This window comes from Cyprinus carpio, chromosome B11 (genome assembly GCF_018340385.1).
Source record: "Cyprinus carpio isolate SPL01 chromosome B11, ASM1834038v1, whole genome shotgun sequence".
Lineage (NCBI taxonomy): Eukaryota > Metazoa > Chordata > Actinopteri > Cypriniformes > Cyprinidae > Cyprinus > Cyprinus carpio.
Window position 1 is genome coordinate 9,916,972 of NC_056607.1, and position 15,214 is coordinate 9,932,185.

General features: G+C 34.2%; 2 protein-coding genes across 2 annotated transcripts; one reads left to right on the top strand and one right to left on the bottom strand.

Annotated features, from left to right (window-relative positions):
* Positions 1-295: 295 nt before the first annotated feature.
* sypl2a (synaptophysin-like 2a) lies at positions 296-8,743 on the bottom strand. The gene is made up of 6 exons (XM_042733838.1): positions 8,564-8,743; positions 8,416-8,490; positions 3,976-4,091; positions 3,596-3,791; positions 2,522-2,701; positions 296-1,785 (listed from the first exon to the last, which is right to left on the bottom strand). Exons 1-6 carry the CDS (start codon positions 8,576-8,578, stop codon positions 1,663-1,665), a joined length of 705 nt encoding a protein of 234 aa, XP_042589772.1. The 5' UTR covers positions 8,579-8,743; the 3' UTR covers positions 296-1,662.
* A 1,046-nt stretch (positions 8,744-9,789) lies between these two features.
* Positions 9,790-14,206, top strand: psma5 (proteasome 20S subunit alpha 5). Its single transcript, XM_042733839.1, has 10 exons — positions 9,790-9,913; positions 10,481-10,523; positions 10,840-10,906; positions 11,008-11,134; positions 11,222-11,289; positions 11,406-11,513; positions 11,620-11,678; positions 12,234-12,336; positions 13,660-13,746; positions 13,844-14,206. The coding sequence occupies exons 2-10, from the start codon at positions 10,495-10,497 to the stop codon at positions 13,919-13,921; spliced, it is 726 nt and encodes a 241-aa protein (XP_042589773.1). The 5' UTR covers positions 9,790-9,913; positions 10,481-10,494; the 3' UTR covers positions 13,922-14,206.
* The last annotated feature ends 1,008 nt before the right edge of the window (positions 14,207-15,214 follow it).

Below are 15,214 nucleotides of genomic sequence, written 5' to 3' on the forward strand. Positions count from 1 at the left end.
ATAAATAAGCTTTCCATTGATGTATGGTTTGTTAGGAATCTGAGTGTGCAGCAAAATAAATAAATAAATAATACTGAGTTGTCCAAATGAAGTTCCTAGCAATGCATATTACTAATCAAACATTAGGTTTTTATATAATTACGGTAGGAAATTTACAAAATATCTTCATGGAACATGATCTTTACTTAATATCCTAATGATAGGAGCAATGCAATGGGTTGTGATTTTTTTTTTTTTTTTTTTTTTTTTTGCTACCTTCGGCCCAAAAAAAAAAAAAACGTACGTGACACCAATGTAATTTAGTTGTTGGATTTATTATGTTTACAACACTACCATCTAGTGGTTATGTAGTAAACAACAGCCTTTAGGAAATAAAACACGAACCAATATATACAGCTCTCCTCTATTAATAATGTACATACCAGAACTGCAAACAGCCTTGTGGAGATTTTCCTTCTGAGCTTAGGATAGAGATATAAAACACAAAAACAAAAATGTGCCCTTATATTTTCCAAAAGTCACAACCAAATTTGAGGATCGCTCCAGGACAAAAAATTAATCATTATGTGACCCGAGGCACTTTTGTTCCTCTTTAATCACAATTGTACACAAACTTATTTTACTACAATCATTTATATTAATGAAGTCTAGTTATGTTGATTAAAAAGTTTAGATGTGGCACTGAATAGTTTCATTTTAGGATTAGAACAGCTACTGAGGATATAATAATAATAATAATAATAATAATGATAAAGACAATTTAGAAATCGAAACAAACAGTTTTTACCAGAACATAAACTGCACTGTTACTGAACAATCATTCTATTTTTTAAGTTTTAACAAAATGCAACCCCCCTCAAACATTTCTTTCTGTAAAAATAAGATGGTAAAACATGCCACAGATGCACAAAATGAAATGTTCCTTCTGTAAATATAAACATCAACCCATGTGATACAGACGCTTCATTTACAGTGTCAAGTCAAATAACAGCCAAATACAAACAATGAAAACATTACTTACTCCAAACAGTAGAAAAACAACTAAACAAGTTTCCTTTTGTTAAACAATGTCTAGTGTTGAATAGTTAACATTTTTCCTGATAGCAAATGAAATATGGTCTTTGGCATAGTCATGTATTACCAAATACCACTTCAAGAAGAGTCAACACAAACATTTAAAATAAAGGTTACAGACGAAATATCAGAGGCTTTATGGATGAAACGAAGACAAATTTTTCAGTTTGTCCTTCCCTGACAAATGTAAGGTGTTGTCCTATCAAGAACAAGGCACTTAAACCAATAAATAGTTATTAAAAACCACAAGGAACAACAAGATTTAAATGTCTAGAGCTAGATATTAGTGTGCTAGTGTTTTAAGTGCTCTAATAAAATTTGGTTTCTTTTTTTTACCTGCTTGACAAAATGAGCTTCTGAAAGTGCTATTAAACAGACACTAAAATAAAAATAAAAAAAGGACATCCATACAGAATTCAGCTTAGAGCATTTATAATGTAGTGGACTGCAACAATGCATGATGCTAGAAATGAAGCCTTTGCATATCAAAGTGTAGTTTCTTTTCAACATGTGTCGGCATGAACAAACGGTGATGTCCTCTGCTTTATGAACAAATGGAGAGGAGAGGAAGGAGCCCGTCTTGTCTAATTAGGCGGTGGAAACTCCCCCCTCTGCGTTGGGCGGGGGATTGGCCGGTTTATGAAATGGAGTCTCCTTGTAGATGAACCAGCAGTTTCCTGCCCACAATATCAGGTTTAGGAATCCCAAGAGCTGGAAGATGCAGTAAAGAGAAAGATACAACTGCTCATTTCTAAAATGCTCATTTATTTACAAAGAAATTACTAGAAGGAGAATGATAATGTTATCACAATGGACTACACTTTTCTACCATTGAGATTATTTTTAAAATGTGATGCAAGCAATTTTAAAATATGAGCTGCAAGTCGCAGGGCTGCATGGAAAAGAAGAAATTGTTGGATAAAGTTATTTTTGTTAAAAAAGTATTCTTCATAAAATTACACTGATGTCACGTGGACTATTTTAGTGATGTCCTTATGTATGTTGGCAAATGAGCGGATTTGTAGTGAAAACCTGGCAACCCTGCATTCTGGGCCTTGAAGGTGTCATAATTATATGACAGAATTTTCATTTTTTGAACTATCCCTTTAAAACATATAATGCAATGCAATAAAATGATGTTTGAACGATGAAGAAATAAACTTTCCTTAAAATCCTGTATTATATTTGATACTCATCTATTAAAACAAGTTTTCTAATAAATGACATGTGGACAAACAAGTTTTACTAATAATATAAAGCTTATTCTTATATTTACTTCATTAAAAGCATAAAACCAAAATGCAGTAAAAGTAGGACATGTGAGCTACATAATGTATTTATAGCCTACATAATCAAACAAATATTGCACAATGAAATGTGCTAGGTATTAACCAGGCTTAATTTTAAACAAATAAGAGCAGAACTAACAGTTAGTAGTCGTACTTACCACAGAGATGTTGAGACGACCCATTGAAGGGTAGGTCTTCACCACACAGTGATCTTCAGGCAGACATGCCGTTATTAACCTGTCAGGATTCGTAGCATATTTGACGTCTGTTAAACCCTTTCCCCAGGCTGAGGAGCAAACCAGCCACAAGAAGGCAAAGATCCCAGTAACAATCAGATCCTGGAGAGGAAACAGAGGAAAGTTTGGGATATCAGTCCTTATTCATGGAAATGGTAGAGATAATGACATTCTGATAAGTAGCTGTCAAAAGAAAGAGCACAAAAGTAGGCCAACAGATGACAGAAAATCACGAGTGTCACTTCCAACATGTACAATATTCACAATGGATAATTAATGTTTTCTGTTAAAATTAAAATTTCATTAGTGAATTGGTTAAATAATGTAAAAACTGCTGTTAAATATAAATATATATTTATATATATTTATATATACACATACATACACATATATGTATACACATATATATATACACACATATATATATATATATATATATATATATATATATATATATATATATACACACACACATACACACACACACACACACACACACACATATATATAATGAATATGTATTATACATTTTATATATGTAAAATGTATTATGGATATGTTCATTTGTAAATGTGTATATGGCAGTAAAGTTTCAAGTTAATTTTTTTTTTTTACATATTTATGTTTACATTTATTTTGGTGTAAAGGGGAAAAAAATTACAATTCTGCAACTGGATGGATTAAATACAGCTCTCATTTGCAACCATATGTACAGCTATAAAAAAAAATTAATGTCTACTAGAAATAAAAAATAATTCAAATTGACTGCCCACAAGTTAATAAACTAAATAAAAGCAATTTAGAAATCCTCACTAAACGTTTTAACTTTATTTAAATTTTCACAAATATTCTGCATCAAGATAATTTTGTTTCAAACGTTTCATGATATTCATGAAGTGTGGATTTAAAAATGCAATACAAAACAACTCCACTGATATTAATGACATTTATATTATCACAGTAATATTTCCAAATAAAAAATGAGTGATGACTCACAATTGTGGGGCCACGGTTAGACTCCCTGTAGACCTGGTGGTAGCCCAAGTACAGGATGATGGTGAAAGTACAGTACAGAAAGCCCAAGACGCCCACCCAGACGAAGAACTCAGCCGAGGAGGAGAAATCTCCCTGCAGGTAAGTCATGTTCTTGCTGTTATTGCAGTGAGGAATCTCATACGGCTGACTCGGAAGCCTAGTAAGTGAAAGTCACAAGTTTAATAGCACTCAGTTTATTGTCTCTCCAGTTAACCTTCACTTTCTTCAATCAGTGTACATATGGATTACTTATTGCATGACTAACAGCAGGTAAGCATTTTAACATAAAAAGGCACTTTCATTTAGAAATAATATATATAGTAGAGATCTGGTTGCTTTACCTAAAAGGATATGCAAAATGAGCAGTAACGTCATCTTTTTTACTTCCACATTCAACAGTGAACTGAGTGGATCCAACATAACCACCAGTGGTGGCAAAGGCACAAATGGTGAAGATCTAAAAACACAACAATCATCATAATTAGACATTTAAAAAATAGCATTTTTACATTTCCACAGAGCAGCTGTTATGCATCGGTCGGCATTTGCCTGTTTTGATATTATCAGCATTGAATCAGTGTTATTTTAGTATCATTGAGATAGTTTTCATTAATGTATTGAATTAGTTTTCTATTTTCGTTTTTCATTTTAAAATGTAATTGTGTTGTGTTTTCTGTAAGTTTTATTAGTTTTTATTTCATCACATTTTTATGTGTGATCAATATATAAACTTTGTTGTGCATGAAATTATTTTCAAGAGTCAAGGTTGTAATTTTCCACAACTTTCTGAAGCAACAAAAGTAAAACACAGATGACAGTTTAACTTTAACACACAAAAATGTACTTCAAAAACATTAATTCAGCATTTGCGTGTGTCAATACCTGATTTCACATCACAGTAAGAGTGCTGTCTTCATGCAGACAAGCCCTACATCTGTAAATGATCCTTCAACACTTTTGCCCTCACTGACTCACACATATCCTGGCGCGTGGTCCGCGGCTTTCCTTTTACAAACGCTCCACTTCCACACAGGACGTGGCTTCTACAGACATTTGTCAGAGTAACTACAGTAGCACAACTTTGATTTATAGATCCTGCTGGAATTTTTTCAGTGTTTTCTGAGCCAGTCTTTTCTTTTTTTTCCAAAGTGTTTTGCTGTGAAAAAGAGATAGGATCCAAAGCAATCATGGAAACGTAACTTTTAAGAGCCATAGAGTGGAACAGAAGAACACTGTGGATCTTAGATTTAGCAAATTGTAAGAAGCTAATAGAAAAACCCTCATATTAATCTTCATTTTTGGGTGAACTATACCTTTAAAGACAGCTCTGAGTCAATGGAAATGAAGCAAACATATTCAAACCAAGTTAAACTTCAACTTTCTTTTACATTTCAGCTACATATTAAAGAATTGCAAGGACTGTTTGATCACTGAAGTGTCTCTGTGGAACCCCTGTTTAAGAAACAATGAAGGATCTTTTGAGAAGCAGTTGCTGTCACACAAGGAGAAACAATAGTGGGATGCAGAACTTGTTTGCTATCTTGTCTACAGTGAATACAGTACACAGATGTGTGCTTGCTTTTTTGACCATGTTCTTGAGTCTGTCGTCAGGACAAATGGAGTGAAAGAACGTTCGCTTTGACGCGTTTGGTTTAAAAAGCTTGTTCGTATCTTTGTACAGATATCAGAAGGATCCTAGCATAAGTAACAAGTGTATCATTTATTTTAAATGGCACCCCAGATCGTGTCCGGATCGGACTGGTATGATGGTTCATGTCCAAGGAATGGGTACAGTGTCATGGAGAGTTCACAAAGAAACATTTGTTGAAAGATAAAGCGGTACTAGATCTGAGTGCAGCTGCATCACAAACCATAAGTAAATGATTTCAGAATGTTTTTCTAAAAATGACCGTTTTATTTTGATTATGTTGTCAAAACACTCACATGCAATAGGAGGGGGCATTGATACGGTTTCCTATGCAATGATGTTAGCCAATCATAACAGTGACTGATTACTGAGAAGCCTTAAAGGAAACACCCCTTAAAAACAGGTCGGTTTAGACGGAGGGTCAGAATGAGGGTTGAAAATAATTTTTCCACATATTTGTTTTTGGGGTTTTTTTGTGCAAAAAAAAAAAACCTTTATTAACATTATAATAAACCTCAGGAAACATATTAAAACATTTTAAGTCATGACCCCTTTAACATTTTTTGGTAATTTATATTTTCCTTAAATCTATTTTATATTATTATTATTATTATAAACATACAATTATGAATTGTATTTCAAAAAACGAAACCCTCACACTATTCAATAGAAAGTTTTCTCCTTTCTTTAAACCAGATATCTGATCCTGTATTGCACCCCAAAATGATTGTAAAAATAGCCCTACAGTTTTGCTGCCAAGAAAATCCAAGAGTGGGTATGCGATCCTCACCCCAGCAAGACTTTGGCTTCATTCCTGTTGAGCGTGCGGTGCAGGTGCTTGGCACAGAGAAGCAAAGTGGGCCAGCTAAGGGTGCCTGGCACCAAACAGAACCACATGGTGTACGGATGCCACGTTCACGCTGGTGTGCACACCTACACGCAGCAAGTGACTATTAAAGAGTGCCTTTGTGTGAATGAACCGTCCATGCCACCACCATCAACGTGATCAGAGGTCGGTTTACCTGTTAGCAACCAAAGCTTCCTCTCCACTGTTGCATTTCTGCTGGGAGATCTGGGTTGTGGTGGTTAAAAGCAAAAACATCACTGCAGACACATGCTGATTTTATTCAATTCAGGACATTCTTGAGAAAAGTGCTTATGAAGGCATATAAACCATATCCTCCTCCACATTAAAGCCCTTTTATGCAACTAACGGCAGATGTGTTACATCTTAAAGAAGCACAAATGTGCATGGCCAGTCAAAAGTCTGAAATAATTATGATTTTTTTTAAATATTTTTGGATGCATTTATTTTTATAAATAAAGTAAAAACTGTAATATTGTAAAATATTATTACAATTCAAAAAACTGATTTCTTTTTTTAAAACTGTAATTCATTCCTGTGATGAAAAGCTGTATTTTCAGCATCATTACTCCAGTCTTCAGTGTCGCATGATCCTTCAGAAATCATTCTAATATGGTAATTTGGTGCTCAAGAAAATGTCTTATTATTATCAATGTGGAAACCAGTTGTTCTGCTTCATACTTTTTTGGAAACTGTGATACACTACCATCCACAATTTTGGGGAAAGATTTATTTTGAGGTAAGACATTTATGAAAAGTTACAAAAGATTTCGGTTTCAAATAAAGAATGCACAAAAATGCAGCAAAAATGCATCAAAAATTTTCAATATTGATATTAATAAGAACCAAATCAGAATATTGGTGGTGTACTGGGTCAAAGAGGAAAAGGGTTAAGCTAGTATAACCTACAGAGAGATTACAGATACATTTACACCTTATGACCTCGTATTATCTTGCACTGTGGGTTTGCATTGCCTGGAATTATTTCCGTTGAGCTTGTGAATCTGTGATGTGTCCCCAAAGCACCACCTTTGCAGTCTGGATTAAGTTGCAGAAATTACATTACTTCCATACGAAGGATCCAAAACAACACACTACTGTGTTAAATTACACCTTGTCTTTTGTCTAAGGCCTTGCATGTTCACCTTGCAAAGACAAAGCAAAACTGTGTGCAAAGTGCAAATGTATACAAAGCCTCAGGCAAAAGTGAAAGAGATGTAGACATTTCAGGTGAGAAACACACGTATACACACCTCTAGATATACACACAAACACATACATACACACACACACATATATATAGTATACACATACGGATATTAATGCAGTTAGTGAACATCTAATAAACTGCATGCTATTTAAGCAACAGCAGCTGGGATTCTTTTCTGAAGATACAACATCAGTTCTAAAAATGACCTTGGCTGGTTTTCAGTGCTGTCGGATATATATGCCAGCGAGTATGCAGGTAGAGTTTCACATATCAACACTGAATTATGTGGCAGTTAGATTCTACTTCCGGCCTTCTAAACCATATCAGACTAACTGGATCGATTTCAATCTAGTCTACGACTAAATAGAGGACAAACAAAAATATATTTAGCTCACAAGCCGAAGTAGTTGAGGTTCCCTCCCTTATGAAGAAAGCTACATTATTCTGCCATAAATCTATTCTGGATTCAGCAAAACTTCATTTTAGATCAGATCAGACTGACATTAAAAACTTAAGTTAATTTCATATCCAGCCTGATTTCTTAGTAGGTTAATGCTCTCCAGGTCTAGTTACCCACATCAGTCGGAGAACCCTGCAGATAGCTGTGTTTTATAGTTTATATAGCCTAGATTTTCCATTGTTTGCAGTGATATATTTAGTATTATACTCAAGTCCACCACAGAAGCCTCAGCATCATATAATTCTCAAAGGATTGTGCAAGGCAGGACTTGTATAAATTTGCATGCATTTGTATGTTTGAGATGATTTCTACAGCACGTTTCCTATCACATGACACACCTAAAGATGTCTATATGTTAGAAGACCTAAACAGTGGATAATACTGCAATTTTGGTCCATTATTTTGACATGGGTGTTGCCCCCTTGACAAAACAGCACCATATGTGACTGCAACGTACTTGTATTATCGTGTAAGGTACATTTATATGATCGCATAATAAAGTGTTTAAAGACATGTATAACTATCTATTAACTTTGATAATGAACGCGCTATCAAAAAGACACAATGTGACATCTGTTGAGTGATCGCAGAAACTCACCCACTCCAGGACTCGGATAAATCCCAGTGGCTCTTTCACCGGTCCCAAATCCAGACTAAACCCCGACATAATTTTCTGTAAATGGAGAAATTAAAGATTAAATCCTCAACTCGAAGATCGCCAAACTGTTGCTAGTTTATTACGTTACCTGCACGATTTCCATGTTTTGGGCGTGTTTTTATACTGACGCTGATAGAAAAGACGCTGATAAAGAGTTCGTTATTAACAGAAGAAGAAGAAGAAGACACAAGGTTTTCGATATCGGGAGAACAGCACTTGTGTCGACCAACTTGTCAAACTTTCTACACTACAGTGAGACATGTGATTGCAACTTTCTCTTAAAGTGACATACACGGGGAAATTCAACGCAGTGTTGCCAGATCTCCCAAAAACATGCACGAAATAGGCCCAAATAAGATGAAGTTTTTTGCTTAAATTTGATAGTTTGCTTTGTATCATTGATGTGACTTTTATAAAATGTTTAATACATTTAAAAACATATTAAGGACACAAATTTATTAAACAATATTTTATTAAGTGTTATAAGTTCACCTAAAATGTATTTATAATAAACATAAAATTGCTCATGTTTCCTAATTGTTATTAATCAATAACAGAAATATATTATAATTATGGGTTATAATTAGCCATTTATCCTAAAAAAATAAATAAATAAATAAATACAAATCCTAATGTTTTCGAAAAGTTCAATTGTATTTTACTGAAAAAAAAAGAGTTATAATATCATTTTACCAAAATAATTATACTGTGTTTTATACACTTGACCTGGCTGTTTAAAATGCAAAAATGAAAGAAAGAAAGAAAGAAAGAAAGAAAGAAAGAAAGAAAGAAAGAAAGAAAGAAAGAAAGAAAGAAAGAAAGAAAGAAAGAAAGAAAGAAAGAAAGGAAAATAAATATTTCTGTTGTGGATACATGCACACAAAAGGTTTAATTATTGTAATAACATGATTATTATAGGTAGGTTTTACTTAAGGCTGCTATAAATTTTGTGGCAAAATGATTTGGAAAAAAATGTATAACAGTTTTTAGATCCGCTGTTAATTTAGTTCATTTAATTTATGTTATAATTTGCTGATTTGTATTTGGGTATTTTCTTGTCAGATTTTGTTTTATTTTTTATAAATATTCTGTGTTTATGTCTAACAGTAATAATGCCTGTTTGTTATTTGAAGATGTTTAATAAAATTTAAAAGACATGCATGCATACACGAATGCACTTAAGTAAGCAGGGAATAGAAATGTGTGAATAAAGGGGAACTGCGGCGATTAATAAAGAAGTTCTTTAGAATGCAGCGCCTACAGATAACAGCTACTAGATTCGGTCGTCATATGGCTCAGTAATCATAACCAGCGTGTTTAAAGGCTTCTATGATGAAGGGTAGGAACCTAAGTTGAACTGAAATGGTTTTGTCGGGCGATTATGTGTGAACACTTCCTGAACTGTTGAAACTAGCAAACTCACCCTCCACTGCAGAAGGTAAGACATCTATAATAAACACATTATGATGTAGTGCTCTACTGCAGTAAACCGCAGATCAGCGGAGAGAAGCATTTAAGACAACAGAGTATATTGTGTAAAGTGATTTTAACGGCCCGTGTGTTGTTTATTTAGCAGTAAACGGTTAGCTAACGTTAGATGCTTATGTGTTTGTGTTCTCACATGGCCTTTGCCAAAATAAAGAATAGCATGTATACAAAATTTATGGGAAACCTGCTTATTGCGGCCTTTGAGAGTTTAGAAAAGTGCATGTATGAAAGTAAATACGACGGAGTATTATGATACAGCTTATCTAAGAATGGCTTGAGTTGAACTGAAACATGCCTTGTCATTGAGTAAAAGGTGGTTCGACCAATCAAATAGACAGTTTAGTCTTAGCCCCGCCTTTTATATCAAAATCGACCAATCAGTGTAAGGGATTCTGGTGTTGATTGGTTGTGAACTCCAGTGCTAAGATCGCGCTTCTTACATAGCAAGCTGTCTTTTTTGTGTCAACTCTTACATTTAAAGTTAGCTAATCTAGTCTGTTCTTGTTGATTTTTATAGATTTGCATTTCAAGATGTTCCTGACAAGATCCGAGTATGACAGGTAAGATGAAGAATGACCTTTATCCATGCTTTGCTCTTTCAGTGAATTGAATGTTCAGTCAACTGTGTTTCATGCGTGTGTTGTCAGTAGCTGCTCATATGTCTATATATTTTCAGGATATTTATATATCTCTTTGTAAAAGAATAATTGAAGCATGTAATGTCACACTCTTGTCAAACTTTTACTTTCAGTTTTGTTTTGCTGAGATAATAACTGCATTAACTCTATAATTTAGTAGAGTATTTTAGGAAAGTATATTATGATACAGATTTGAATACACTTACTGTATCATATTAACATCTTTTTCCATCCTCAGAGGAGTGAACACTTTCTCACCAGAGGGAAGGCTTTTTCAAGTAGAGTATGCCATTGAAGCCATCAAGGTACACTTCTTATTAGCAGAATAATGATTTTTTTTTAATGAGTTTTGTAAGAAATTAATGCTAGGGCTAATTTTTTTTTTTGGCTTTGTGGGTCTTTCCAGTTGGGGTCCACAGCGATTGGCATCCAGACATCGGAGGGAGTGTGTCTCGCTGTGGAGAAGCGAATAACCTCTCCTCTGATGGAGCCCAGCAGCATTGAAAAGATTGTAGAAATCGACACTCATATCGGTAAGAAAAATGCTTAAAATAACATTTTCCACGTGGATAAGTATAATAAAACTAGTTGTGAAGGATCATGTTTATTTGTTGATACAGGCTGTGCCATGAGTGGCTTAATAGCTGATGCAAAGACACTTATTGACAAAGCAAGAGTGGAAACACAGGTCAGTGAACGGTTTCTTTAACATCTGTATTGTCACTGCTATGATTAGTCAGTGGGTAAAATACAGTGTTCTTACACCAAATGCCATATATTTGAAGCATTCTTGTGTTTCTGCAGAACCATTGGTTTACCTACAATGAGACGATGACGGTGGAGAGCGTAACACAGGCTGTGTCTAACCTCGCTCTGCAGTTTGGAGAGGAGGACGCTGACCCTGGCGCTATGGTTTGACCGTCTTGCTAACATTTTATTGCATTATTTTTCAGTCCTCTGCGGGACAGTTGTCTCTGGTTGTAGTTTGATTACAAATATCCACCTTTCCCATCTTTAGAGCCGTCCTTTTGGTGTCGCTCTGCTGTTCGGAGGTGTTGATGAGAAAGGACCTCAGCTGTAAATACACTTTCTTTGTCTTTAGTACTGTTTGTATTATTTAGCTATCAAAATATACAGCAATTTTTTTTTTAAAAATGGGTATTTAAACATTTGTAATAATTTTGCTGATTTGGGTTATTTTTAATGTTTACTTTGTTAACGATGTACATTCCAAAAAACAGGAATGCACTATTAATTTAAATAAAACCAAAATCATGATAGTGCTTAGATTTATCACTAATCGCCAAGGCTGTGATTTAATTAAATACATGCACGGGACATGAGCACAGCACTTCTTTTATAATATTAATAATAATAATAATAATGAAATGTTTTTATAGTTATATTGATAATATAACAACATTTTGGGTAAAATTGTGCAGTGTTTTTTTTTATTTATTTTTTTATTGCGTTTTGAATAGCGATCACAATTTTTTTTTTTTTTTTTTTCAAATTGTGTAGCTCTACAAGAAATTAATATGAAAAACATTATAATCCTTATAAAATTTGGTGCTCGTACAGACTTGCTTAATTTTGTAAAGTATGTAAATCACACCAAACTTCTTTTAACAGATACCACATGGATCCTTCAGGCACTTTTGTGCAGTGTGATGCCAGGGCTATCGGCTCAGCATCTGAAGGAGCTCAGAGCTCTCTGCAGGAGGTTTACCACAAGGTACATTCACCCACTCTTTCTGCTTCATGTTTATTTCCTCTTAAAGTTTTTTATGGTAAAGTTAATGAGGAAATAGTAGTTGAATAGGTTTCAACGCTTAAGTTAAATGCGCAGCTCAGCATCCTTTAAAAAGCACAAACTTCCATACTCATCCATACCTTGTTCCCCATATAATATGAACACTTTTGCTCACCTGCAGTCCATCCAAGATGTAGAGGAGTTTGTTTCTTTGTCTGAACAGATTTGGAGAAATTTAGCATTACATCTCTTGCTCACCACTCTGCAGTGAATGGGTGCCATCAGAATGAGAGTCCAAACAGCTGATAAAATATCACAATAATCGACACAACTCCAGTCCATCAATTAACATCTTGTGACGCAAAAAGCTGTGTGTTTATAATAAATTCGCCAGTAAGACACTTAACTTCAAACTGTTGATTCAGGCTAAAATACAAGTCCTCTATCCATTATATTGCTTTCGCCAATAAAAATGCTGTCTTGTTTGAATCAAGAGAGAAATATTCACACGCACCTTTTCTAAGTGAAAACAGTTTTATAAGTGAAATTTTTTTTTCATTTTTCACTGGAGGAAGCATTATGGATTATGAACTGATAATTTCACCAGAAGTGACATGCAAACACAAACATGCAGATTTTTGCCCCAAAACATATTAATTGATGGACTGGAGTCGTGGATTATTGTGTTGTTTTTATCAGCTGTTGGACTCTCATTCTGACGGCACCCATTCACTGCAGAAGATCTATTGATGAGCAACTGATGGAATGCTAAATTTCTCTAAACCTGTCATGATGAAGAAACACATTTATCTACATTTTGGCTGGCCCCAAAGGTGAGTAAATTTCAGGAAATGTTCATTTTTGGACGAACTATTCCTGTAATCTTATTTTTTCTGTAATGCAAACTCCTCTCCACAAGCCTGTGTATATAGCAGAGTCTAAGCAGTAACTGAGCCATCTGATCCATAAAGCCACAGTCAGATTTTCAAGAGGGTATTCTCACAGAGCAAAGTGTGTCTCCTGAGAGAATACTAGAGCAGCAAAGTGAGCCACGTCCTTGGGAAATAAGAGTCCCTTTTTAAATCTACCCAACGCTTCTTTCCATTCCAGTATGCCATGCCTCTACTAGTGTAACTTTAGTCACCAGACTGTCCCATGTGATCATGCAATCTAATAAGCAGCAGCCAGTGTCCAAAAAACTTCCCCATAAATCGAATTGCTTCCAAAAAATTCCAGTCTCAAGTTAAGCATTGATGTCGCTGCCTTTCCCCACCAAATGTTCATAAATATATTTATCTTTTTCAGTCCATGACGTTAAAGGATGCCATTAAGTCTTCTCTCACTATCCTGAAACAAGTGATGGAGGAGAAACTCAATGCCATTAACATTGAGGTAATACACAAGGGCATTACCTCACATGGTTATGTGAAATATAATTGAATTCAGAAGTATATGAAGGTTCTGACTATTTCCACCTCTCTGCCTGCAGCTTGCCACAATAGAGCCTGGCAAGACCTTTCACATGTACTCAAAAGAAGAGCTTGAGGATGTCATCAAGGATATCTAGAGCCGAATGGATCTCTGCAAAGCCTGACTGATGTTTAATACAGAAACTCCAGTGTAATTGTGTGAATCAACACACAGCGATTGCATACGTAATACTCTGGCTGCATCCTACGGTTTGCCTGTTCAGACAGGAATTGTGTCTTTATACTTTTTTTTTCCCTCTGTCAATCCCAAAATTTCTATAGTTCTGTACAAGCACAGAACAGCAGATCTTGTAGTTGAAAATACATGGGGGGTCCTTTTTGTTACAAATCAATACGTTAATAAACTGTTGTTGAAAAATTGATGTTTGATTTTTGTTTTTCTTTTTAACAAGACTACATTTATAGGATAATAAACTTATTTTTTTTTTTTGCTACATGCTATTATAGGTGAACTTGATAAATTTGTGTGGAAGGAAAATATTATCATTAACAATTTATATGTGATTCTGGACTATGGAGCCAGCCATAAAGGTCAATTACTTGAATACATCATCTAAAAGCTGAATAAATAAGCTTTCCATATTTGGCAAAGATACAACTATTTCAAAATCTGGAATCTGAGGGTGCAAAAAAATTATATTGAGAAAATATTGAGAAAATCTTATTGAGAAAATATTGAGAAAATCCCTTTTGAAGTTCTTAGCAATGCATATTACTAATCAAAAATTAAGTTTTGAAATATTTATGGTAGGAAATACCTTCATGGAACATGATTTTTGATTTATTTTTACTTAATAAAAATAAATTTACTTGATCACTTTTCCTGATTTTTATCCTAGTGATTTTTGGCATAAAAGAAAAATCAATGATTTTGACCCCTACAATGTATTCTTGGCTATTGCTACAAATATAGGCTACCTGAGCTACTTGAGACTGGTTTTGTGGTCCAGGGTCATAGATAGATAGATAGACAGATATTTGCTGTTTTATATATATATATATATATATATATATATATTTGTGCAAATTAGTTAACATGGTCAGTGCAGTGTCACAAGTTCATTTATTTTATTAATGGCTTAGACATCAGTTTTATTAATTCTACACCATAAAGTTTCATTGTTTTACATGTAGAAAAGTAATTTTTAATTAAATGGATTTAATATAAGCAACAATATTATATATGCGTATATATTATTAAATGTGATATCCATTAATATCAAATGTTTTTGGTATGATGGCTCGGATGTAATAATTACATAAGCTTGCAATAATATTAATGCAGTAATTTAATGCTGGCAGTCAAATCTTTTCACAGCAGTCCAAGGCAGTGGCAAAAAAAAAAACAAATACAAAACTCAAACACGTGG